This window comes from Taudactylus pleione, unplaced genomic scaffold (genome assembly GCF_031769625.1).
Source record: "Taudactylus pleione unplaced genomic scaffold, aTauple2 ptg000441l, whole genome shotgun sequence".
NCBI lineage: Eukaryota > Metazoa > Chordata > Amphibia > Anura > Myobatrachidae > Taudactylus > Taudactylus pleione.
This window is the reverse complement of record NW_028284843.1, coordinates 1,276,141-1,301,074: the sequence shown is the minus strand read 5'-3', so window position 1 is coordinate 1,301,074 and position 24,934 is coordinate 1,276,141. Positions and strand designations below refer to the sequence as shown.

At 43.5% G+C, this 24,934-nt stretch overlaps 1 protein-coding gene across 3 annotated transcripts in view; it reads left to right on the top strand.

Moving 5' to 3' along the window:
- MTOR (mechanistic target of rapamycin kinase) overlaps positions 1 to 24,934 on the top strand; it is a 393,475-nt gene that overhangs the window by 53,457 nt on the left and 315,084 nt on the right. For 2 of the 3 annotated variants that reach the window (XM_088447808.1, XM_088447806.1), the window contains exons 11-17: positions 40 to 123; positions 203 to 295; positions 370 to 504; positions 586 to 715; positions 2,702 to 2,952; positions 15,761 to 15,781; positions 20,434 to 20,460. In XM_088447808.1, the coding sequence (XP_088303934.1) occupies positions 40 to 123; positions 203 to 295; positions 370 to 504; positions 586 to 715; positions 2,702 to 2,952; positions 15,761 to 15,781; positions 20,434 to 20,460 (741 nt within the window). The remainder of the gene's footprint in view (positions 1 to 39; positions 124 to 202; positions 296 to 369; positions 505 to 585; positions 716 to 2,701; positions 2,953 to 15,760; positions 15,782 to 20,433; positions 20,461 to 24,934) is intronic. The other variant, XM_088447807.1, reaches the window with a different exon arrangement.

The window sequence follows — 24,934 nt, the reverse complement described above, 5'->3', positions numbered from 1 at the left end:
AGCAAAGGTTTCTGACCGGTTCCCCATTTGTATTTCCAGGCTCTAATATTAAAGCTCCGTGACCCAGATCCCAACCCTGGTGTTGTGACAAACGTCCTGGCAACGATTGGAGAACTCGCCCAGGTAAGTGCCGACGTCTCCTGAGAGTGACCTCCCAGAGATATGGGCACTGAATAGTGACCGCTACATTTTCCTCCCCCAGGTCAGTGGGTTGGAGATGAGGAAGTGGATGGATGAATTATTCCCGATCATTATGGACATGTTACAGGATTCCTCCTTGCTGGCTAAAAGACAGGTGAGTGCTGTGATGTCTCCTGGTCAGTGCTGGCCTGGGCCAGTAGTCTGACCGCTCCATGCTGTCCTTTGTAGGTTGCCCTGTGGACTCTGGGACAGCTGGTGGCTAGCACAGGATATGTGGTGGAACCATACAGGAAGTATCCGTCTCTGCTGGAGGTTCTGCTCAATTTCCTGAAGACTGAGCAAAACCAGGGGATTCGTCGTGAGGTGAGGTCACTTCTCCACCCAGCTTATTATAGATGGAGTAACACATCTGAGAGCTGAGATGATATGTATTATACATTCTAGGCCATCCGTGTGCTGGGCCTCCTGGGAGCTTTGGATCCATACAAACACAAAGTAAATATTGGAATGATTGACCAATCCAGAGATGCTTCAGCTCTAAGTTTGTCCGAGTCTAAGGCCAACCAGGATTCTGGTAAGAAAGTGCTAAAATAGGTTATCAATTTATAAACCTGTTTTGTCACCAATTACATTAAAGCTGCTGCCTCTGTTCCCAAAGGAACCTGTGACCTCCCAATGGCACAGAGTGCAGGCAGCTAGTGTATGAGAGCACCATATACATCAGACTGCTGCCTATCAGTGTACTCAGGGAGCCTGTGACCTCCCAATGGCACAGAGTGCCGGCAGCCACTGTATGAGAGCACCGTATACATCAGACTGCTGCCTATCAGTGTACTCAGGGAGCCTGTGACCTCCCAATGGCACAGAGTGCCGGCAGCCACTGTATGAGAGCACCGTATACATCAGACTGCTGCCTATCAGTGTACTCAGGGAACCTGTGACCTCCCAATGGCACAGAGTGCAGGCAGCTAGTGTATGAGAGCACCATATACATCAGACTGCTGCCTATCAGTGTACTCAGGGAGCCTGTGACCTCCCAATGGCACAGAGTGCCGGCAGCCACTGTATGAGAGCACCGTATACATCAGACTGCTGCCTATCAGTGTTCTCAGGGAGCCTGTGACCTCCCAATGGCACAGAGTGCCGGCAGCCACTGTATGAGAGCACCGTATACATCAGACTGCTGCCTATCAGTGTACTCAGGGAGCCTGTGACCTCCCAATGGCACAGAGTGCCGGCAGCCACTGTATGAGAGCACCGTATACATCAGACTGCTGCCTATCTGTGTACTCAGGGAACCTGTGACCTCCCAATGGCACAGAGTGCAGGCAGCCACTGTATGAGAGCACCATATACATCAGACTGCTGCCTATCAGTGTACTCAGGGAGCCTGTGACCTCCCAATGGCACAGAGTGCAGGCAGCCACTGTATGAGAGCACCGTATACATCAGACTGCTGCCTATCAGTGCACTCAGGGAACCTGTGACCTCCCAATGGCACAGAGTGCAGGCAGCCAGTGTATGAGAGCACCGTATACATCAGACTGCTGCCTATCTGTGTACTCAGTGAGCCTGTGACCTCCCAATGGCACAGAGTGCAGGCAGCCAGTGTATGAGAGCACCGTATACATCAGACTGCTGCCTATCAGTGTACTCAGGGAGCCTGTGACCTCCCAATGGTACAGAGTGCAGGCAGTCACTGTATGAGAGCACCGTATACATCAGACTGCTGCCTATCTGTGTACTCAGGGAACCTGTGACCTCCCAATGGCACAGAGTGCAGGCAGCCAGTGTATGAGAGCACCGTATACATCAGACTGCTGCCTATCAGTGTACTCAGGGAGCCTGTGACCTCCCAATGGCACAGAGTGCAGGCAGCCAGTGTATGAGAGCACCGTATACATCAGACTGCTGCCTATCTGTGTACTCAGGGAACCTGTGACCTCCCAATGGCACAGAGTGCAGGCAGCCAGTGTATGAGAGCACCGTATACATCAGACTGCTGCCTATCAGTGTACTCAGGGGACCTGTGACCTCCCAATGGCACAGAGTGCAGGCAGCCACTGTATGAGAGCACCGTATACATCAGACTGCTGCCTATCAGTGTACTCAGGGAACCTGTGACCTCCCAATGGCACAGAGTGCAGGCAGCCAGTGTATGAGAGCACCGTATACATCAGACTGCTGCCTATCAGTGTACTCAGGGAGCCTGTGACCTCCCAATGGCACAGAGTGCAGGCAGTCACTGTATGAGAGCACCGTATACATCAGACTGCTGCCTATCTGTGTACTCAGGGAGCCTGTGACCTCCCAATGGCACAGAGTGCAGGCAGTCACTGTATGAGAGCACCGTATACATCAGACTGCTGCCTATCAGTGTGCCTCAGGCACGTCACTAGTATGTGTATATTACCTTCATCCGCCAGCTATTGCTGTATACAGGGTAACGTCTGGCCGCGGTATCACACAGGCGCCTGTAATCCTCCTGCTCTCATATCATGGAGTTTTATTCTATTGGGTTTTGTTTCATGTATAATGTTTTTTTTTTTCCTTTATTTAGCTGATTATAGCACCAGTGAAATGCTGGTAAACATGGGAAACCTGCCCCTGGATGAGTTCTACCCTGCGGTGTCTGTGGTCACTCTAATGCGCATCCTGCGGGACCAGTCACTGTCCAATCATCACACCATGGTAGTACAAGCCATCACCTTCATCTTCAAGTCTCTAGGTCTGAAATGTGTACAGTTCCTACCGCAGGTGATGCCGACCTTCCTGAGCGTTATCCGGCTGTGCGACAACAATGTACGGGAGGTACGTATCTAAGCACGCATTATAGCCGCGTCCCCTTCTCCTTGTTGACATAATGTCCCCCGCATTGTACCCTAATAGCTTCTTATAGCAGTCCCCCACATTGTGCCCTAATAGCTTCTTATAGCAGTCCCCATACATTGTACCCTAATAGCTTCTTATAGCAGTCCCCTACATTGTGCCCTAATAGCTTCTTATAGCAGTCCCCATACATTGTGCCCTAATAGCTTCTTATAGCAGTCCCCAACATTGTACCCTAATAGCTTCTTATAGCAGTCCCCCACATTGTGCCCTAATAGCTTCTTATAGCAGTCCCCTACATTGTGCCCTAATAGCTTCTTATAGCAGTCCCCTACATTGTGCCCTAATAGCTTCTTATAGCAGTCCCCAACATTGTGCCCTAATAGCTTCTTATAGCAGTCCCCTACATTGTGCCCTAATAGCTTCTTATAGCAGTCCCCTACATTGTACCCTAATAGCTTCTTATAGCAGTCCCCAACATTGTACCCTAATTGCTTCTTATAGCAGTCCCCCACATTGTACCCTAATAGCTTCTTATAGCAGTCCCCTACATTGTGCCCTAATAGCTTCTTATAGCAGTCCCCAACATTGTGCCCTAATAGCTTCTTATAGCAGTCCCCATACATTGTGCCCTAATAGCTTCTTATAGCAGTCCCCAACATTGTGCCCTAATAGCTTCTTATAGCAGTCCCCTACATTGTACCCTAATAGCTTCTTATAGCAGTCCCCATACATTGTACCCTAATAGCTTCTTATAGCAGTCCCCTACATTGTACCCTAATAGCATCTTATAGCAGTCCCCCACATTGTGCCCTAATAGCTTCTTATAGCAGTCCCCTACATTGTACCCTAATAGCATCTTATAGCAGTCCCCTACATTGTACCCTAATAGCTTCTTATAGCAGTCCCCATACATTGTACCCTAATAGCTTCTTATAGCAGTCCCCAACATTGTACCCTAATAGCTTCTTATAGCAGTCCCCAACATTGTACCCTAATTGCTTCTTATAGCAGTCCCCTACATTGTACCCTAATAGCTTCTTATAGCAGTCCCCTACATTGTACCCTAATAGCATCTTATAGCAGTCCCCCCGCATTGTACCCTAATAGCTTCTTATAGCAGTCCCCATACATTGTGCCCTAATAGCTTCTTATAGCAGTCCCCATACATTGTACCCTAATAGCATCTTATAGCAGTCCCCTACATTGTACCCTAATAGCTTCTTATAGCAGTCCCCATACATTGTACCCTAATAGCTTCTTATAGCAGTCCCCAACATTGTACCCTAATAGCTTCTTATAGCAGTCCCCAACATTGTACCCTAATTGCTTCTTATAGCAGTCCCCTACATTGTACCCTAATAGCTTCTTATAGCAGTCCCCATACATTGTGCCCTAATAGCTTCTTATAGCAGTCCCCCCGCATTGTACCCTAATAGCTTCTTATAGCAGTCCCCATACATTGTGCCCTAATAGCTTCTTATAGCAGTCCCCCACATTGTACCCTAATAGCTTCTTATAGCAGTCCCCATACATTGTACCCTAATAGCTTCTTATAGCAGTCCCCTACATTGTGCCCTAATAGCTTCTTATAGCAGTCCCCCCGCATTGTACCCTAATAGCTTCTTATAGCAGTCCCCTGCATTGTACCCTAATAGCTTCTTATAGCAGTCCCCTACATTGTGCCCTAATAGCTTCTTATAGCAGTCCCCCCGCATTGTACCCTAATAGCTTCTTATAGCAGTCCCCATACATTGTGCCCTAATAGATTCTTATAGCAGTCCCCTACATTGTACCCTAATAGCTTCTTATAGCAGTCCCCATACATTGTACCCTAATAGCTTCTTATAGCAGTCCCCCACATTGTACCCTAATAGCTTCTTATAGCAGTCCCCTACATTGTGCCCTAATAGCTTCTTATAGCAGTCCCCCCGCATTGTACCCTAATAGCTTCTTATAGCAGTCCCCATACATTGTACCCTAATAGCTTCTTATAGCAGTCCCCTACATTGTGCCCTAATAGCTTCTTATAGCAGTCCCCATACATTGTGCCCTAATAGCTTCTTATAGCAGTCCCCATACATTGTACCCTAATAGCTTCTTATAGCAGTCCCCTACATTGTGCCCTAATAGCTTCTTATAGCAGTCCCCATACATTGTACCCTAATAGCTTCTTATAGCAGTCCCCATACATTGTACCCTAATAGCTTCTTATAGCAGTCCCCTACATTGTACCCTAATAGCTTCTTATAGCAGTCCCCAACATTGTGCCCTAATAGCTTCTTATAGCAGTCCCCTACATTGTGCCCTAATAGCTTCTTATAGCAGTCCCCTACATTGTGCCCTAATAGCATCTTATAGCAGTCCCCTACATGGTACCCTAATAGCTTCTTATAGCAGTCCCCAACATTGTGCCCTAATAGCTTCTTATAGCAGTCCCCTACATTGTACCCTAATAGCATCTTATAGCAGTCCCCATACATGGTACCCTAATAGCTTCTTATAGCAGTCCCCAACATTGTACCCTAATAGCTTCTTATAGCAGTCCCCATACATTGTGCCCTAATAGCTTCTTATAGCAGTCCCCAACATTGTACCCTAATAGCTTCTTATAGCAGTCCCCTACATTGTGCCCTAATAGCTTCTTATAGCAGTCCCCCACATTGTGCCCTAATAGCTTCTTATAGCAGTCCCCTACATTGTGCCCTAATAGCTTCTTATAGCAGTCCCCAACATTGTACCCTAATAGCTTCTTATAGCAGTCCCCCCGCATTGTGCCCTAATAGCTTCTTATAGCAGTCCCCCCGCATTGTGCCCTAATAGCTTCTTATAGCAGTCCCCAACATTGTACCCTAATTGCTTCTTATAGCAGTCCCCCACATTGTACCCTAATAGCTTCTTATAGCAGTCCCCAACATTGTACCCTAATAGCTTCTTATAGCAGTCCCCCCGCATTGTACCCTAATAGCTTCTTATAGCAGTCCCCATACATTGTACCCTAATAGCTTCTTATAGCAGTCCCCTACATTGTACCCTAATTGCTTCTTATAGCAGTCCCCCACATTGTACCCTAATAGCTTCTTATAGCAGTCCCCTACATTGTGCCCTAATAGCTTCTTATAGCAGTCCCCAACATTGTGCCCTAATAGCTTCTTATAGCAGTCCCCCCGCATTGTACCCTAATAGCTTCTTATAGCAGTCCCCATACATTGTACCCTAATTGCTTCTTATAGCAGTCCCCCACATTGTACCCTAATAGCTTCTTATAGCAGTCCCCATACATTGTACCCTAATAGCTTCTTATAGCAGTCCCCTACATTGTGCCCTAATAGCTTCTTATAGCAGTCCCCCCGCATTGTACCCTAATAGCTTCTTATAGCAGTCCCCTGCATTGTACCCTAATAGCTTCTTATAGCAGTCCCCTACATTGTGCCCTAATAGCTTCTTATAGCAGTCCCCCCGCATTGTACCCTAATAGCTTCTTATAGCAGTCCCCATACATTGTGCCCTAATAGATTCTTATAGCAGTCCCCTACATTGTACCCTAATAGCTTCTTATAGCAGTCCCCTACATGGTACCCTAATAGCTTCTTATAGCAGTCCCCAACATTGTACCCTAATAGCTTCTTATAGCAGTCCCCAACATTGTGCCCTAATAGCTTCTTATAGCAGTCCCCATACATTGTGCCCTAATAGCTTCTTATAGCAGTCCCCCACATTGTACCCTAATAGCTTCTTATAGCAGTCCCCATACATTGTACCCTAATAGCTTCTTATAGCAGTCCCCTACATTGTACCCTAATTGCTTCTTATAGCAGTCCCCCACATTGTGCCCTAATAGCTTCTTATAGCAGTCCCCATACATTGTGCCCTAATAGCTTCTTATAGCAGTCCCCATACATTGTACCCTAATAGCTTCTTATAGCAGTCCCCTACATTGTACCCTAATAGCATCTTATAGCAGTCCCCTACATGGTACCCTAATAGCTTCTTATAGCAGTCCCCATACATTGTGCCCTTATAGCTTCTTATAGCAGTCCCCTACATTGTGCCCTAATAGCTTCTTATAGCAGTCCCCAACATTGTGCCCTAATAGCTTCTTATAGCAGTCCCCTACATTGTGCCCTAATAGCTTCTTATAGCAGTCCCCATACATTGTACCCTAATAGCTTCTTATAGCAGTCCCCTACATTGTACCCTAATAGCATCTTATAGCAGTCCCCATACATTGTGCCCTAATAGCTTCTTATAGCAGTCCCCTACATTGTGCCCTAATAGCTTCTTATAGCAGTCCCCATACATTGTACCCTAATAGCTTCTTATAGCAGTCCCCTACATTGTGCCCTAATAGCTTCTTATAGCAGTCCACATACATTGTACCCTAATAGCTTCTTATAGCAGTCCCCAACATTGTACCCTAATAGCTTCTTATAGCAGTCCCCAACATTGTGCCCTAATAGCTTCTTATAGCAGTCCCCTACATTGTACCCTAATAGCATCTTATAGCAGTCCCCTACATTGTACCCTAATAGCATCTTATAGCAGTCCCCTACATTGTACCCTAATAGCATCTTATAGCAGTCCCCTACATTGTACCCTAATAGCTTCTTATAGCAGTCCCCAACATTGTGCCCTAATAGCTTCTTATAGCAGTCCCCTACATTGTACCCTAATAGCATCTTATAGCAGTCCCCTACATTGTACCCTAATAGCTTCTTATAGCAGTCCCCATACATTGTACCCTAATAGCTTCTTATAGCAGTCCCCAACATTGTGCCCTAATAGCTTCTTATAGCAGTCCCCATACATTGTACCCTAATAGCTTCTTATAGCAGTCCCCATACATTGTGCCCTAATAGATTCTTATAGCAGTCCCCTACATTGTGCCCTTATAGCTTCTTATAGCAGTCCCCTACATTGTGCCCTAATAGCATCTTATAGCAGTCCCCTACATTGTGCCCTAATAGCTTCTTATAGCAGTCCACATACATTGTACCCTAATAGCTTCTTATAGCAGTCCCCAACATTGTACCCTAATAGCTTCTTATAGCAGTCCCCAACATTGTGCCCTAATAGCTTCTTATAGCAGTCCCCTACATTGTACCCTAATAGCATCTTATAGCAGTCCCCTACATTGTACCCTAATAGCTTCTTATAGCAGTCCCCATACATTGTACCCTAATAGCTTCTTATAGCAGTCCCCATACATTGTACCCTAATAGCTTCTTATAGCAGTCCCCAACATTGTGCCCTAATAGCTTCTTATAGCAGTCCCCATACATTGTACCCTAATAGCTTCTTATAGCAGTCCCCATACATTGTGCCCTAATAGCTTCTTATAGCAGTCCCCTACATTGTGCCCTAATAGCTTCTTATAGCAGTCCCCTACATTGTGCCCTAATAGCTTCTTATAGCAGTCCCCATACATTGTGCCCTAATAGCTTCTTATAGCAGTCCCCTACATTGTGCCCTAATAGCTTCTTATAGCAGTCCCCTACATTGTACCCTAATAGCATCTTATAGCAGTCCCCTACATTGTGCCCTAATAGCTTCTTATAGCAGTCCCCATACATTGTACCCTAATAGCTTCTTATAGCAGTCCCCAACATTGTGCCCTAATAGCTTCTTATAGCAGTCCCCATACATTGTACCCTAATAGCTTCTTATAGCAGTCCCCATACATTGTGCCCTAATAGCTTCTTATAGCAGTCCCCTACATTGTGCCCTAATAGCTTCTTATAGCAGTCCCCTACATTGTGCCCTAATAGCTTCTTATAGCAGTCCCCATACATTGTGCCCTAATAGCTTCTTATAGCAGTCCCCTACATTGTGCCCTAATAGCTTCTTATAGCAGTCCCCTACATTGTACCCTAATAGCATCTTATAGCAGTCCCCTACATTGTACCCTAATAGCTTCTTATAGCAGTCCCCTACATTGTACCCTAATAGCTTCTTATAGCAGTCCCCAACATTGTGCCCTAATAGCTTCTTATAGCAGTCCCCTACATTGTACCCTAATAGCATCTTATAGCAGTCCCCTACATTGTACCCTAATAGCTTCTTATAGCAGTCCACATACATTGTACCCTAATAGCTTCTTATAGCAGTCCCCATACATTGTACCCTAATAGCTTCTTATAGCAGTCCCCCTGCATTGTGCCCTAATAGCTTCTTATAGCAGTCCCCATACATTGTACCCTAATAGCTTCTTATAGCAGTCCCCATACATTGTACCCTAATAGCTTCTTATAGCAGTCCCCTACATTGTGCCCTAATAGCTTCTTATAGCAGTCCCCTACATTGTGCCCTAATAGCTTCTTATAGCAGTCCCCAACATTGTGCCCTAATAGCTTCTTATAGCAGTCCCCATACATTGTGCCCTAATAGCTTCTTATAGCAGTCCCCTACATTGTGCCCTAATAGCTTCTTATAGCAGTCCCCTACATTGTACCCTAATAGCATCTTATAGCAGTCCCCTACATTGTACCCTAATAGCTTCTTATAGCAGTCCACATACATTGTACCCTAATAGCTTCTTATAGCAGTCCCCATACATTGTACCCTAATAGCTTCTTATAGCAATCCCCCTGCATTGTGCCCTAATAGCTTCTTATAGCAGTCCCCTACATTGTACCCTAATAGCTTCTTATAGCAGTCCCCTACATTGTACCCTAATAGCATCTTATAGCAGTCCCCTACATTGTACCCTAATAGCATCTTATAGCAGTCCCCTACATTGTACCCTAATAGCTTCTTATAGCAGTCCACATACATTGTACCCTAATAGCTTCTTATAGCAGTCCCCCCGCATTGTACCCTAATAGCTTCTTATAGCAGTCCCCCCGCATTGTACCCTAATAGCTTCTTATAGCAGTCCCCATACATTGTACCCTAATAGCTTCTTATAGCAGTCCCCAACATTGTGCCCTAATAGCTTCTTATAGCAGTCCCCCTGCATTGTGCCTAATCAGTTATTACCTTTATAACATTGGAAGCTGGGACCACAGATATTGCTGCAGTGGTGAATTTTTTGAAAGTCTGATGATAGAACATAATCGTTGTATCACCTGCTCTATACTGCACTTTAATAGGGAAGGTCTTTATCAGTGCTGCACATTACATACAGAATTACAGCATGGCTGCATGTAGTGGAAGCAGCAATCTCTGTACTGTCTGTAAGATGTGTAGTATATGTATTTAGTTTACAGTGCTATGTGATCAGGGTTAGGAGATACCATGGTTGGGAATTTGGGATATGTAGTATGTGTGTAGTTAGGTTACAGTGCTATGTGATCAGGGTTAGGAGATACCATGGTTGGGGATATGGGATGTGTAGTATATGTGTACTTAGGTTACAGAGCTATGTGATCAGGGTTAGGAGATACCATGGTCGGGAATATGGGATGTGTAGTATATGTGTACTTAGGTTACAGAGCTATGTGATCAGGGTTAGGAGATACCATGGATGGGAATTTGGGATATGTAGTATGTGTGTTGTTAGGTTACAGAGCTATGTGATCAGGGTTAGGAGATACCATGGTGGGAATATGGGATGTGTAGTATATTTGTAGTTAGGTTACAGTGCTATATGATCAGGGTTAGGAGATACCATGGTTGGGAATATGGGATGTGTAGTATATTTGTAGTTAGGTTACAGTGCTATATGATCAGGGTTAGGAGATACCATGGTGGGAATATGGGATATGTAGTATGTGTGTAGTTAGGTTACAGTGCTATATGATCAGGGTTAGGAGATACCATGGATGGGGATATGGGATGTGTAGTATATGTGTAGTTAGGTTACAGTGCTATATGATCAGGGTTAGGAGATACCATGGTGGGGGATATGGGATGTGTAGTATATGTGTAGTTAGGTTACAGTGCTATGTGATCAGGGTTAGGAGATACCATGGTGGGGGATATGGGATGTGTAGTATATGTGTAGTTAGGTTACAGTGCTATATGATCAGGGTTAGGAGATACCATGGTGGGAATATGGGATATGTAGTATGTGTGTAGTTAGGTTACAGTGCTATATGATCAGGGTTAGGAGATACCATGGATGGGGATATGGGATGTGTAGTATATGTGTAGTTAGGTTACAGTGCTATATGATCAGGGTTAGGAGATACCATGGTGGGGGATATGGGATGTGTAGTATATGTGTAGTTAGGTTACAGTGCTATATGATCAGGGTTAGGAGATACCATGGTGGGAATATGGGATGTGTAGTATATGTGTAGTTAGGTTACAGTGCTATATGATCAGGGTTAGGAGATACCATGGTGGGAATATGGGATGTGTAGTATATGTGTAGTTAGGTTACAGTGCTATATGATCAGGGTTAGGAGATACCATGGTTGGGAATATGGGATGTGTAGTATATTTGTAGTTAGGTTACAGTGCTATGTGATCAGGGTTAGGAGATACCATGGTGGGGATATGGGATGTGTAGTATATGTGTAGTTAGGTTACAGTGCTATGTGATCAGGGTTAGGAGATACCATGGTGGGAATATGGGATGTGTAGTATATGTGTAGTTAGGTTACAGTGCTATATGATCAGGGTTAGGAGATACCATGGTTGGGAATATGGGATGTGTAGTATATTTGTAGTTAGGTTACAGTGCTATGTGATCAGGGTTAGGAGATACCATGGTTGGGAATTTGGGATATGTAGTATATGTATAGTTATGTTACAGTGCTATGTGATCAGGGTTAGGAGATACCATGGTGGGGGATATGGGATGTGTAGTATATGTGTAGTTAGGTTACAGAGCTATGTGATCAGGGTTAGGAGATACCATGGTGGGGGATATGGGATGTGTAGTATATGTGTAGTTAGGTTACAGTGCTATATGATCAGGGTTAGGAGATACCATGGTTGGGGATATGGGATGTGTAGTATATGTGTAGTTAGGTTACAGTGCTATATGATCAGGGTTAGGAGATACCATGGATGGGGATATGGGATGTGTAGTATATGTGTAGTTAGGTTACAGTGCTATGTGATCAGGGTTAGGAGATACCATGGTTGGGGATATGGGATGTGTAGTATATGTGTAGTTAGGTTACAGTGCTATATGATCAGGGTTAGGAGATACCATGGATGGGGATATGGGATGTGTAGTATATGTGTAGTTAGGTTACAGTGCTATGTGATTAGGGTTAGGAGATACCATGGTTGGGGATATGGGATATGTAGTATATGTATAGTTAGGTTACAGTGCTATGTGATCAGGGTTAGGAGATACCATGGTGGGGGATATGGGATGTGTAGTATATGTGTAGTTAGGTTACAGTGCTATATGATCAGGGTTAGGAGATACCATGGATGGGGATATGGGATGTGTAGTATATGTGTAGTTAGGTTACAGTGCTATGTGATCAGGGTTAGGAGATACCATGGTTGGGGATATGGGATGTGTAGTATATGTATAGTTAGGTTACAGTGCTATGTGATCAGGGTTAGGAGATACCATGGTTGGGTATTTGGGATATGTAGTATGTGTGTAGTTAGGTAACAGTGCTATGTGATCAGGGTTAGGAGACACCATGGTGGGAATATGGGATGTGTAGTATATGTGTAGTTAGGTTACAGTGCTATGTGATCAGGGTTAGGAGATACCATGGTTGGGAATATGGGATGTGTAGTATATGTGTAGTTAGGTTACAGTGCTATGTGATCAGGGTTAGGAGACACCATGGTGGGAATATGGGATGTGTAGTATATGTGTAGTTAGGTTACAGTGCTATGTGATCAGGGTTAGGAGATACCATGGTTGGGTATTTGGGATATGTAGTATGTGTGTAGTTAGGTAACAGTGCTATGTGATCAGGGTTAGGAGACACCATGGTGGGGATATGGGATGTGTAGTATATGTGTAGTTAGGTTACAGTGCTATGTGATCAGGGTTAGGAGATACCATGGTGGGAATATGGGATGTGTAGTATATGTGTAGTTAGGTTACAGTGCTATATGATCAGGGTTAGGAGATACCATGGTGGGGATATGGGATGTGTAGTTAGGTTACAGTGCTATATGATCAGGGTTAGGAGATACCATGGTTGGGAATATGGGATGTGTAGTATATTTGTAGTTAGGTTACAGTGCTATATGATCAGGGTTAGGAGATACCATGGTGGGAATATGGGATGTGTAGTATATGTGTAGTTAGGTTACAGTGCTATATGATCAGGGTTAGGAGATACCATGGTGGGAATATGGGATGTGTAGTATATTTGTAGTTAGGTTACAGTGCTATATGATCAGGGTTAGGAGATACCATGGTGGGAATATGGGATGTGTAGTATATGTGTAGTTAGGTTACAGTGCTATATGATCAGGGTTAGGAGATACCATGGTTGGGAATATGGGATGTGTAGTATATTTGTAGTTAGGTTACAGTGCTATGTGATCAGGGTTAGGAGATACCATGGTTGGGGATATGGGATGTGTAGTATATGTGTAGTTAGGTTACAGTGCTATGTGATCAGGGTTAGGAGATACCATGGTTGGGAATTTGGGATATGTAGTATATGTGTAGTTAGGTTACAGTGCTATGTGATCAGGGTTAGGAGATACCATGGTTGGGAATTTGGGATATGTAGTATATGTATAGTTATGTTACAGTGCTATGTGATCAGGGTTAGGAGATACCATGGTGGGGGATATGGGATGTGTAGTATATGTGTAGTTAGGTTACAGTGCTATGTGATCAGGGTTAGGAGATACCATGGTGGGGGATATGGGATGTGTAGTATATGTGTAGTTAGGTTACAGTGCTATATGATCAGGGTTAGGAGATACCATGGATGGGGATATGGGATGTGTAGTATATGTGTAGTTAGGTTACAGTGCTATGTGATCAGGGTTAGGAGATACCATGGTTGGGGATATGGGATGTGTAGTATATGTGTAGTTAGGTTACAGTGCTATATGATCAGGGTTAGGAGATACCATGGATGGGGATATGGGATGTGTAGTATATGTGTAGTTAGGTTACAGTGCTATGTGATCAGGGTTAGGAGATACCATGGTTGGGGATATGGGATATGTAGTATATGTATAGTTAGGTTACAGTGCTATGTGATCAGGGTTAGGAGATACCATGGTGGGGGATATGGGATGTGTAGTATATGTGTAGTTAGGTTACAGTGCTATATGATCAGGGTTAGGAGATACCATGGATGGGGATATGGGATGTGTAGTATATGTGTAGTTAGGTTACAGTGCTATGTGATCAGGGTTAGGAGATACCATGGTTGGGGATATGGGATGTGTAGTATATGTATAGTTAGGTTACAGTGCTATGTGATCAGGGTTAGGAGATACCATGGTTGGGTATTTGGGATATGTAGTATGTGTGTAGTTAGGTTACAGTGCTATGTGATCAGGGTTAGGAGACACCATGGTGGGAATATGGGATGTGTAGTATATGTGTAGTTAGGTTACAGTGCTATATGATCAGGGTTAGGAGATACCATGGTTGGGAATATGGGATGTGTAGTATATGTGTAGTTAGGTTACAGTGCTATGTGATCAGGGTTAGGAGACACCATGGTGGGAATATGGGATGTGTAGTATATGTGTAGTTAGGTTACAGTGCTATGTGATCAGGGTTAGGAGATACCATGGTTGGGTATTTGGGATATGTAGTATGTGTGTAGTTAGGTAACAGTGCTATGTGATCAGGGTTAGGAGACACCATGGTGGGGATATGGGATGTGTAGTATATGTGTAGTTAGGTTACAGTGCTATGTGATCAGGGTTAGGAGATACCATGGTGGGAATATGGGATGTGTAGTATATGTGTAGTTAGGTTACAGTGCTATATGATCAGGGTTAGGAGATACCATGGTGGGGATATGGGATGTGTAGTTAGGTTACAGTGCTATATGATCAGGGTTAGGAGATACCATGGTTGGGAATATGGGATGTGTAGTATATTTGTAGTTAGGTTACAGTGCTATATGATCAGGGTTAGGAGATACCATGGTGGGAATATGGGATGTGTAGTATATGTGTAGTTAGGTTACAGTGCTATATGATCAGGGTTAGGAGATACCATGGTGGGAATATGGGATGTGTAGTATATTTGTAGTTAGGTTACAGTGCTATATGATCAGGGTTAGGAGATACCATGGTGGGAATATGGGATGTGTAGTATATGTGTAGTTAGGTTACAGTGCTATATGATCAGGGTTAGGAGATACCATGGTTGGGAATATGGGATGTGTAGTATATTTGTAGTTAGGTTACAGAGCTATGTGATCAGGGTTAGGAGATACCATGGTGGGAATATGGGATGTGTAGTATATTTGTAGTTAGGTTACAGTGCTATATGATCAGGGTTAGGAGATACCATGGTGGGAATATGGGATGTGTAGTATATGTGTAGTTAGGTTACAGTGCTATATGATCAGGGTTAGGAGATACCATGGTTGGGAATATGGGATGTGTAGTATATGTGTAGTTAGGTTGCAGTGCTATGTGATCAGGGTTAGGAGATACCATGGTTGGGGATATGGGATGTGTAGTATATGTGTAGTTAGGTTACAGTGCTATGTGATCAGGGTTAGGAGATACCATGGTTGGGAATTTGGGATATGTAGTATATGTGTAGTTAGGTTACAGTGCTATGTGATCAGGGTTAGGAGATACCATGGTTGGGAATTTGGGATATGTAGTATATGTGTAGTTAGGTTACAGAGCTATGTGCTGCCGTTTAGGAGATGCAATGTTTGGATATATTCATATTATTTTTTAATTTTGTTATTTACTTCCACAGTCTCACCAACCTTCTCCTCAAGTAAGTTTTGAAGAAACACCATTGTTCTACTTGCAAAACATGTCACCCTCTAAAATAGCGACAGTGTTTGTACATATTGTATGTTAGAGAAGTTATAATGCCTGTTAGGACTGTTATTATTTTCATGTTATTGACGGCTGACCAGTCAGTTATTTAGGTAGATCATGTGCTGAGAACACATTGCCAGCCGGCACAGAGACTGTCCTCCATAATACCATGCCCGGTGCCAATCAGAGTGACACTGGCCTATAATTTTGTGTCTTATTGCCAGGTTGTGACAGTAATTGCGAGCAGTGCGTGGTGGTGCTGGCTCGCCACTTCCTCAGGAGATGACAGTAATTGCGAGCAGTGCGTTGTGGTGCTGGCTCGCCACTTCCTCAGGAGATGACAGTAATTGCGAGCAGTGCGTTGTGGTGCTGGCTCGCCACTTCCTCAGGAGATGACAGTAATTGCGAGCAGTGCGTTGTGGTGCTGGCTCGCCACTTCCTCAGGAGATGACAGTAAATGAGGCTGCCCCTTATTCTGGAGGCCTCGACCCTCCTTTCTCTTCTTTTTCTACGCTGGGATTTTGTCATTTTTCCAAATATTTTTGGTCATTTTAAATTTGTAGAACAGAGTGTGATACTTTTTATTAATCGTTTTCATTGAAATGTTTTGCACCTTCTCTTTGTCGTCAACTTGACCCACAAATACGGGTTAATGGTCGTAATTGTCGTCTTCCTTCTTCTGGCCTTACTTTGTGTTGCCCTTATAGAAAGTCTCAGGGCGGCGGCACAATATGCGACTAAAGTCCACATGACAGCCCCAGTCTGACAACAAAACCAGAGTAACATAGTAACATTGCCAGCCCCAGTCTGACAACAAATCCATAGTAACATAGTAACATTGCCAGCCCCAGTCTGACAACAAAACCAGAGTAACATAGTAACATTGTCAGCACCAGTCTGACAACAAAACCAGAGTAACATAGTAACATTGCCAGCCCCAGTCTGACAACAAAACCAGAGTAACATAGTAACATTGCCAGCCCCAGTCTGACAACAAAACCAGAGTAACATAGTAACATTGCCAGCACCAGTCTGACAACAAAACCAGAGTAACATAGTAACATTGCCAGCGCCAGTCTGACAACAAAACCAGAGTAACATAGTAACATTGCCAGCCCCAGTCTGACAACAAAACCAGAGTAACATAGTAACATTGTCAGAACCAGTCTGACAACAAAACCAGAGTAACATAGTAACATTGCCAGCCCCAGTCTGACAACAAAACCAGAGTAACATAGTAACATTGCCAGCCCCAGTCTGACAACAAAACCGGAGTAACATAGTAACATTGCCAGCACCAGTCTGACAACAAAACCAGAGTAACATAGTAACATTGCCAGCCCCAGTCTGACAACAAAACCATAGTAACATTGCCAGCCCCAGTCTGACAACAAAACCAGAGTAACATAGTAACATTGCCAGCCCCAGTCTGACAACAAAACCAGAGTAACATAGTAACATGACAGCCCCAGTCTGACAACAAAACCATAGTAACATTGCCAGCACCAGTCTGACAACAAAACCAGAGTAACATAGTAACATTGCCAGCACCAGTCTGACAACAAAACCAGAGTAACATAGTAACATTGCCAGCACCAGTCTGACAACAAAACCAGAGTAACATAGTAACATTGCCAGCCCCAGTCTGACAACAAAACCGGAGTAACATAGTAACATTGCCAGCACCAGTCTGACAACAAAACCAGAGTAACATAGTAACATTGCCATCACCAGTCTGACAACAAAACCAGAGTAACATAGTAACATTGCCATCACCAGTCTGACAACAAAACCATAGTAACATTGCCAGCACCAGTCTGACAACAAAACCAAAGTAACATAGTAATATTGCCAGCCCCAGTCTGACAACAAAACCATAGTAACATTGCCAGCACCAGTCTGACAACAAAACCAGAGTAACATAGTAACATTGCCAGCCCCAGTCTGACAACAAAACCAGAGTAACATAGTAACATGACAGCCCCAGTCTGACAACAAAACCAGAGTAACATAGTAACATTGACAGCCCCAGTCTGACAACAAAACCAGAGTAACATAGTAACATTGATAGCCCCAGTCTGACAACAAAACCAGAGTAACATAGTAACATTGCCAGCACCAGTCTGACAACAAAACCAGAGTAACATAGTAACATTGCCAGCACCAGTCTGACAACAAAACCATAGTAACATTGCCAGGACCAGTCTGACAACAAAACCAGAGTAACATAGTAACATTGCCAGGACCAGTCTGACAACAAAACCAGAGTAACATAGTAACATTGCCAGCCCCAGTCTGACAACAAAACCAGAGTAACATAGTAACATTGCCAGCACCAGTCTGACAACAAAACCAGAGTAACATAGCAACATTGCCAGCCCCAGTCTGACAACAAAACCATAGTAACATTGCCAGCACCAGTCTGACAACAAAACCAGAGTAACATAGTAACATTGCCAGCCCCAGTCTGACAACAAAACCAGAGTAACATAGTAACATGACAGCCCCAGTCTGACAACAAAACCATAGTAACATTGCCAGCACCAGTCTGACAACAAAACCAGAGTAACATAGTAACATTGCCAGCACCAGTCTGACAACAAAACCAGAGTAACATAGTAACATTGCCAGCCCCAGTCTGACAACAAAACCAGAGTAACATAGTAACATTGACAGCCCCAGTCTGACAACAAAACCAGAGTAACATAGTAACATTGCCAGCACCAGTCTGACAACAAAACCAGAGTAACATAGTAACATTGCCATCACCAGTCTGACAACAAAACCATAGTAACATAGTAACATTGCCATCACCAGTCTGACAACAAAACCATAGTAACATAGTAACATTGCCAGCACCAGTCTGACAACAAAACCAAAGTAACATAGTAACATTGCCAGCCCCAGTCTGACAACAAAACCATAGTAACATTGCCAGCACCAGTCTGACAACAAAACCAGAGTAACATAGTAACATTGCCAGCCCCAGTCTGACAACAAAACCAGAGTAACATAGTAACATGACAGCCCCAGTCTGACAACAAAACCAGAGTAACATAGTAACATTGACAGCCCCAGTCTGACAACAAAACCAGAGTAACATAGTAACATTGATAGCCCCAGTCTGACAACAAAACCAGAGTAACATAGTAACATTGCCAGCCCCAGTCTGACAACAAAACCAGAGTAACATAGTAACATTGCCAGCACCAGTCTGACAACAAAACCAGAGTAACATAGCAACATTGCCAGCCCCAGTCTGACAACAAAACCAGAGTAACATAGTAACATTGCCAGCCCCAGTCTGACAACAAAACCAGAGTAACATAGTAACATTGCCAGCACCAGTCTGACAACAAAACCAGAGTAACATAGTAACATTGCCAGCCCCAGTCTGACAACAAAACCAGAGTAACATAGTAACATTGCCAGCACCAGTCTGACAACAAAACCAGAGTAACATAGCAACATTGCCAGCCCCAGTCTGACAACAAAACCAGAGTAACATAGTAACATTGCCAGCCCCAGTCTGACAACAAAACCAGAGTAACATAGTAACATTGCCAGCACCAGTCTGACAACAAAACCATAGTAACATAGTAACATTGCCAGCACCAGTCTGACAACAAAACCAGAGTAACATAGTAACATTGCCAGCCCCAGTCTGACAACAAAACCAGAGTAACATAGTAACATGACAGCACCAGTCTGACAACAAAACCAGAGTAACATAGTAACATGACACCCCCAGTCTGACAACAAAACCAGAGTAACATAGTAACATGACAGCCCCAATCTGACAACAAAACCAGAGTAACATAGTAACATGACAGCCCCAATCTGACAACAAAACCAGAGTAACATAGTAACATTGCCAGCACCAGTCTGACAACAAAACCAGAGTAACATAGTAACATGACAGCACCAGTCTGACAACAAAACCAGAGTAACATAGTAACATTGCCAGCCCCAGTCTGACAACAAAACCAGAGTAACATAGTAACATTGCCAGCACCAGTCTGACAACAAAACCAGAGTAACATAGCAACATTGCCAGCCCCAGTCTGACAACAAAACCAGAGTAACATAGTAACATTGCCAGCCCCAGTCTGACAACAAAACCAGAGTAACATAGTAACATTGCCAGCACCAGTCTGACAACAAAACCAGAGTAACATAGTAACATTGCCAGCACCAGTCTGATAACAAAACCAGAGTAACATAGTAACATGACAGCACCAGTCTGACAACAAAACCAGAGTAACATAGTAACATGACAGCCCCAGTCTGACAACAAAACCAGAGTAACATAGTAACATGACAGCCCCAATCTGACAACAAAACCAGAGTAACATAGTAACATGACAGCCCCAATCTGACAACAAAACCAGAGTAACATAGTAACATTGCCAGCACCAGTCTGACAACAAAACCAGAGTAACATAGTAACATGACAGCACCAGTCTGACAACAAAACCAGAGTAACATAGTAACATTGCCAGCCCCAGTCTGACAACAAAACCAGAGTAACATAGTAACATTGCCAGAACCAGTCTAATGAAAGTCCTTTTATCTCTTGTCTTTCCTCATTTGGGTTTGGCCTAGAAGAGGACAGGACTGATGTCACCTCAGGTAAGAGACCGCTGTTACTAATGAGAGGACCATTGTAGGAACATTAGGCAGCTGTCTATGGCTCTCCGTGTTGGTGAATTTCATAGCATTGGAATAGAAAAGAGAAATGGAAAGTTGTACGTCTACGGCAGGTGAAGGGTTTTAGTGCAAGAACTGAAAGAACTATAATCCTCATGGATTTAAGGTTCACATCCACTTGCCGATTTCTATGAGCGATTGAACGATAACGATATCGTTTAATCGCTCATGAATTGGGCACATTAATGTCAGAAACGACCACCGATGCGCACTCCCGCTGGTCATTTCCGACATCAATCATCGCCCAAACATGCTGGCTAAGCTGACGATAACGCCAGGTTGAGCATGTTAGGGGATGATTGATGTGTCTACACTGAACGACAGCGCAGACTGTGAAACGACTCGTACAGTGGTTTTTAGGTCTGCTAGAGGATGTGCCCCTTTACACCTCTGTCCATTATCATTTATTTATGTGACACCACAAAGGGTCTGCATCGCCAAACAGTGATGGGTCCAGCAAAATAACAATGAATCACACAATGACAGGATATCGGCAAGCTACACAATGGGACAGAATGCTGATAATATACTGTACAAGCTACACAATGGGACAGAATGCTGATAATATACCGTACAAGCTACACAATGGGACAGAATGCTGATAATATACCGTACAAGCTACACAATGGGACAGAATGCTGATAATATACCGTACAAGCTACACAATGGGACAGAATGCTGATAATATACCGTACAAGCTACACAATGGGACAGAATGCTGATAATATACTGTACAAGCTACACAATGGGACAGAATGCTGATAATATACCGTACAAGCTACACAATGGGACAGAATGCTGATAATATACCGTACAAGCTACACAATGGGACAGAATGCTGATAATATACCGTACAAGCTACACAATGGGACAGAATGCTGATAATATACCGTACAAGCTACACAATGGGACAGAATGCTGATAATATACTGTACTAGCTACACAATGGGACAGAATGCTGATAATATACTGTACAAGCTACACAATGGGACAGAATGCTGATAATATACCGTACAAGCTACACAATGGGACAGAATGCTGATAATATACTGTACTAGCTACACAATGGGACAGAATGCTGATAGTATACTGTACAAGCTACACGATGGGACAGAATGCTGATAATATACTGTACAAGCTACACGATGGGACAGAATGCTGATAATATACCGTACAAGCTACACGATGGGACAGAATGCTGATAATATACTGTACAAGCTACACAATGGGACAGAATGCTGATAATATACTGTACAAGCTACACGATGGGACAGAATGCTGATAATATACTGTACAAGCTACACGATGGGACAGAATGCTGATAATATACCGTACAAGCTACACGATGGGACAGAATGCTGATAATATACCGTACAAGCTACACGATGGGACAGAATGCTGATAATATACTGTACAAGCTACACAATGGGACAGAATGCTGATAATATACTGTACAAGCTACACGATGGGACAGAATGCTGATAATATACTGTACAAGCTACACGATGGGACAGAATGCTGATAATATACCGTACAAGCTACACGATGGGACAGAATGCTGATAATATACCGTACAAGCTACACGATGGGACAGAATGCTGATAATATACTGTACAAGCTACACGATGGGACAGAATGCTGATAATATACCGTACAAGCTACACGATGGGACAGAATGCTGATAATATACCATACAAGCTACACGATGGGACAGAATGCTGATAATATACCATACAAGCTACACGATGGGACAGAATGCTGATAATATACCATACAAGCTACACGATGGGACAGAATGCTGATAATATACTGTACAAGCTACACGATGGGACAGAATTCTGATAACATACTGTACAAGCTACACAATGGGACAGAATGCTGATAATATACTGTACAAGCTACACGATGGGACAGAATGCTGATAATATACTGTACAAGCTACACGATGGGACAGAATGCTGATAATATACTGTACAAGCTACACGATGGGACAGAATGCTGATAATATACCGTACAAGCTACACAATGGGGACAGAATGCTGATAATATACCGTACAAGCTACACGATGGGACAGAATGCTGATAATATACCATACAAGCTACACGATGGGACAGAATGCTGATAATATACCGTACAAGCTACACAATGGGACAGAATGCTGATAATATACCGTACAAGCTACACAATGGGACAGAATGCTGATAATATACTGTACAAGCTACACAATGGGACAGAATGCTGATAATATACTGTACAAGCTACACGATGGGACAGAATGCTGATAATATACTGTACAAGCTACACGATGGGACAGAATGCTGATAATATACCGTACAAGCTACACAATGGGACAGAATGCTGATAATATACTGTACAAGCTACACGATGGGACAGAATGCTGATAATATACTGTACAAGCTACACGATGGGACAGAATGCTGATAATATACTGTACAAGCTACACGATGGGACAGAATGCTGATAATATACTGTACAAGCTACACGATGGGACAGAATGCTGATAATATACTGTACAAGCTACACGATGGGACAGAATGCTGATAATATACCGTACAAGCTACACGATGGGACAGAATGCTGATAATATACCGTACAAGCTACACGATGGGACAGAATGCTGATAATATACCGTACAAGCTACACGATGGGACAGAATACTGATAATATACCGTACAAGCTACACAATGGGACAGAATGCTGATAATATACTGTACAAGCTACACGATGGGACAGAATGCTGATAATATACTGTACAAGCTACATGATGGGACAGAATGCTGATCATATATAGTGCATCTGGAAAGTATTCACAACGCTTCACTTTTTCCACATTTTGTTACGTTATAGCCTTATTCCAAAATGGAATAACTTTATTTTTGTCCTGAAAATTCTACACACAATACCCCATAATAACATGTAAAAAGTTTTTTTTTATGATTTTTTTTCAAATTTAATATTAAACAAACAAACTAAGAAATCACATGTACATAAGTAATCACAGCCTTTGCTCAATACTTTGATGATGCACCTTTGTCAGCAATTACAGCCTCAGGTCTTTTTGAATATGAGGCCACAAGCTTGGCACACCTATCTTTGGGCAGTTTCGCCCATTCCTCTTTGCAGCATCTCTCAAGCTCCATCAGGTTGGATGGGAAGCGTCGGTGCACAGCCATAATCAGATCTCTCCAGAGATGTTCAATCAGATTCAAATCTGGGCTCTGGCTGGACCACTCAAGGACATTCGCAGAGTTGTCCTGAAGCCACTCCTTTGATATCTTGGCTGTGTGCTTAGGGTCATTGTCCTGCTGAGAGATGAACCGTCGCCCCAGTCTGAGGTCAAGAGCGCTCTGGAGCAGGTTTTCATTCAGGATGTCTCTGTACATTGCTGCATTCATCTTTCCCTCTATCCTGACTAGTCTCCCAGTTCCTGACGCTGAAAAACAACCCCTCAGCATGATGCTGCCACCACCATGCTTCACTGTAGGGATGGTATTGGCCTGGTGATGAGTGGTGCCTGGTTTCCTCCAAACATAACCCCTGGGATTCACGCCAAAGAGTTCTATCATTGTCTCTCATGATCTGAGAGTCCTTCAGGTGCATTTGGGCTGCCATGTGCTTTTTACTAAGGAGTGGCTTCCATCTGGCCACTCTACCATACAGGCCTGATTGCTGCAGAGATGGTTGTCCTTCTAGAAGGTTCTCCTCTCTCCACAGAGGAATGCTGTAGCTCTGACAGAGTGACCATCGGGTTCTTGGTCACCTCCCTCACTAGGGCCCTTCTCCCCCGATCGCTCAGTTTAGACGACTGTCCAACTCTAGGAAGAGTCCTGGTGGTTCCGAACTTCTTCCATTTACTGATGATGGAGACCACTGTGCTCATTGGGGACTTCAAAACAGCAGATATTTTTCTGTACCCTTCCCCAGATTTTTGCCTCGAGACAATCCTGTCTCGGAGGTCTACAGACAATTCCTTGGACTTCATGCTTGGTTTGTGCTCTGACATGCACTGGCAGGTGTGAGACCTTTATATAGATAGGTGTATGCCTTTCCAAATCATGTCCAGTCACCTGAATTTACCACATGTGGACTCCAATTAAGCTGTAGGAACATCTCAAGGATGATCAGTGGAAACAGGATGCACCTGAGCTCAATTTTGAGCTTCATGGCAAAGGCGGTGAATACTTATGTACATGTGATTTCTTAGGTTTTTTGTTTGTTTGTTTTTTATGCAATTTGCAAAAATCTCAAAAAAAACTTTTTATACGTTGTCATTATGGGGAATTGTGTGTATAATTTTGAGGACAAAAATGAATTAATTCCATTTTGGAATAAGGCTGTAACATAACAAAATGTGGAAAAGTGAAGCGCTGTGAA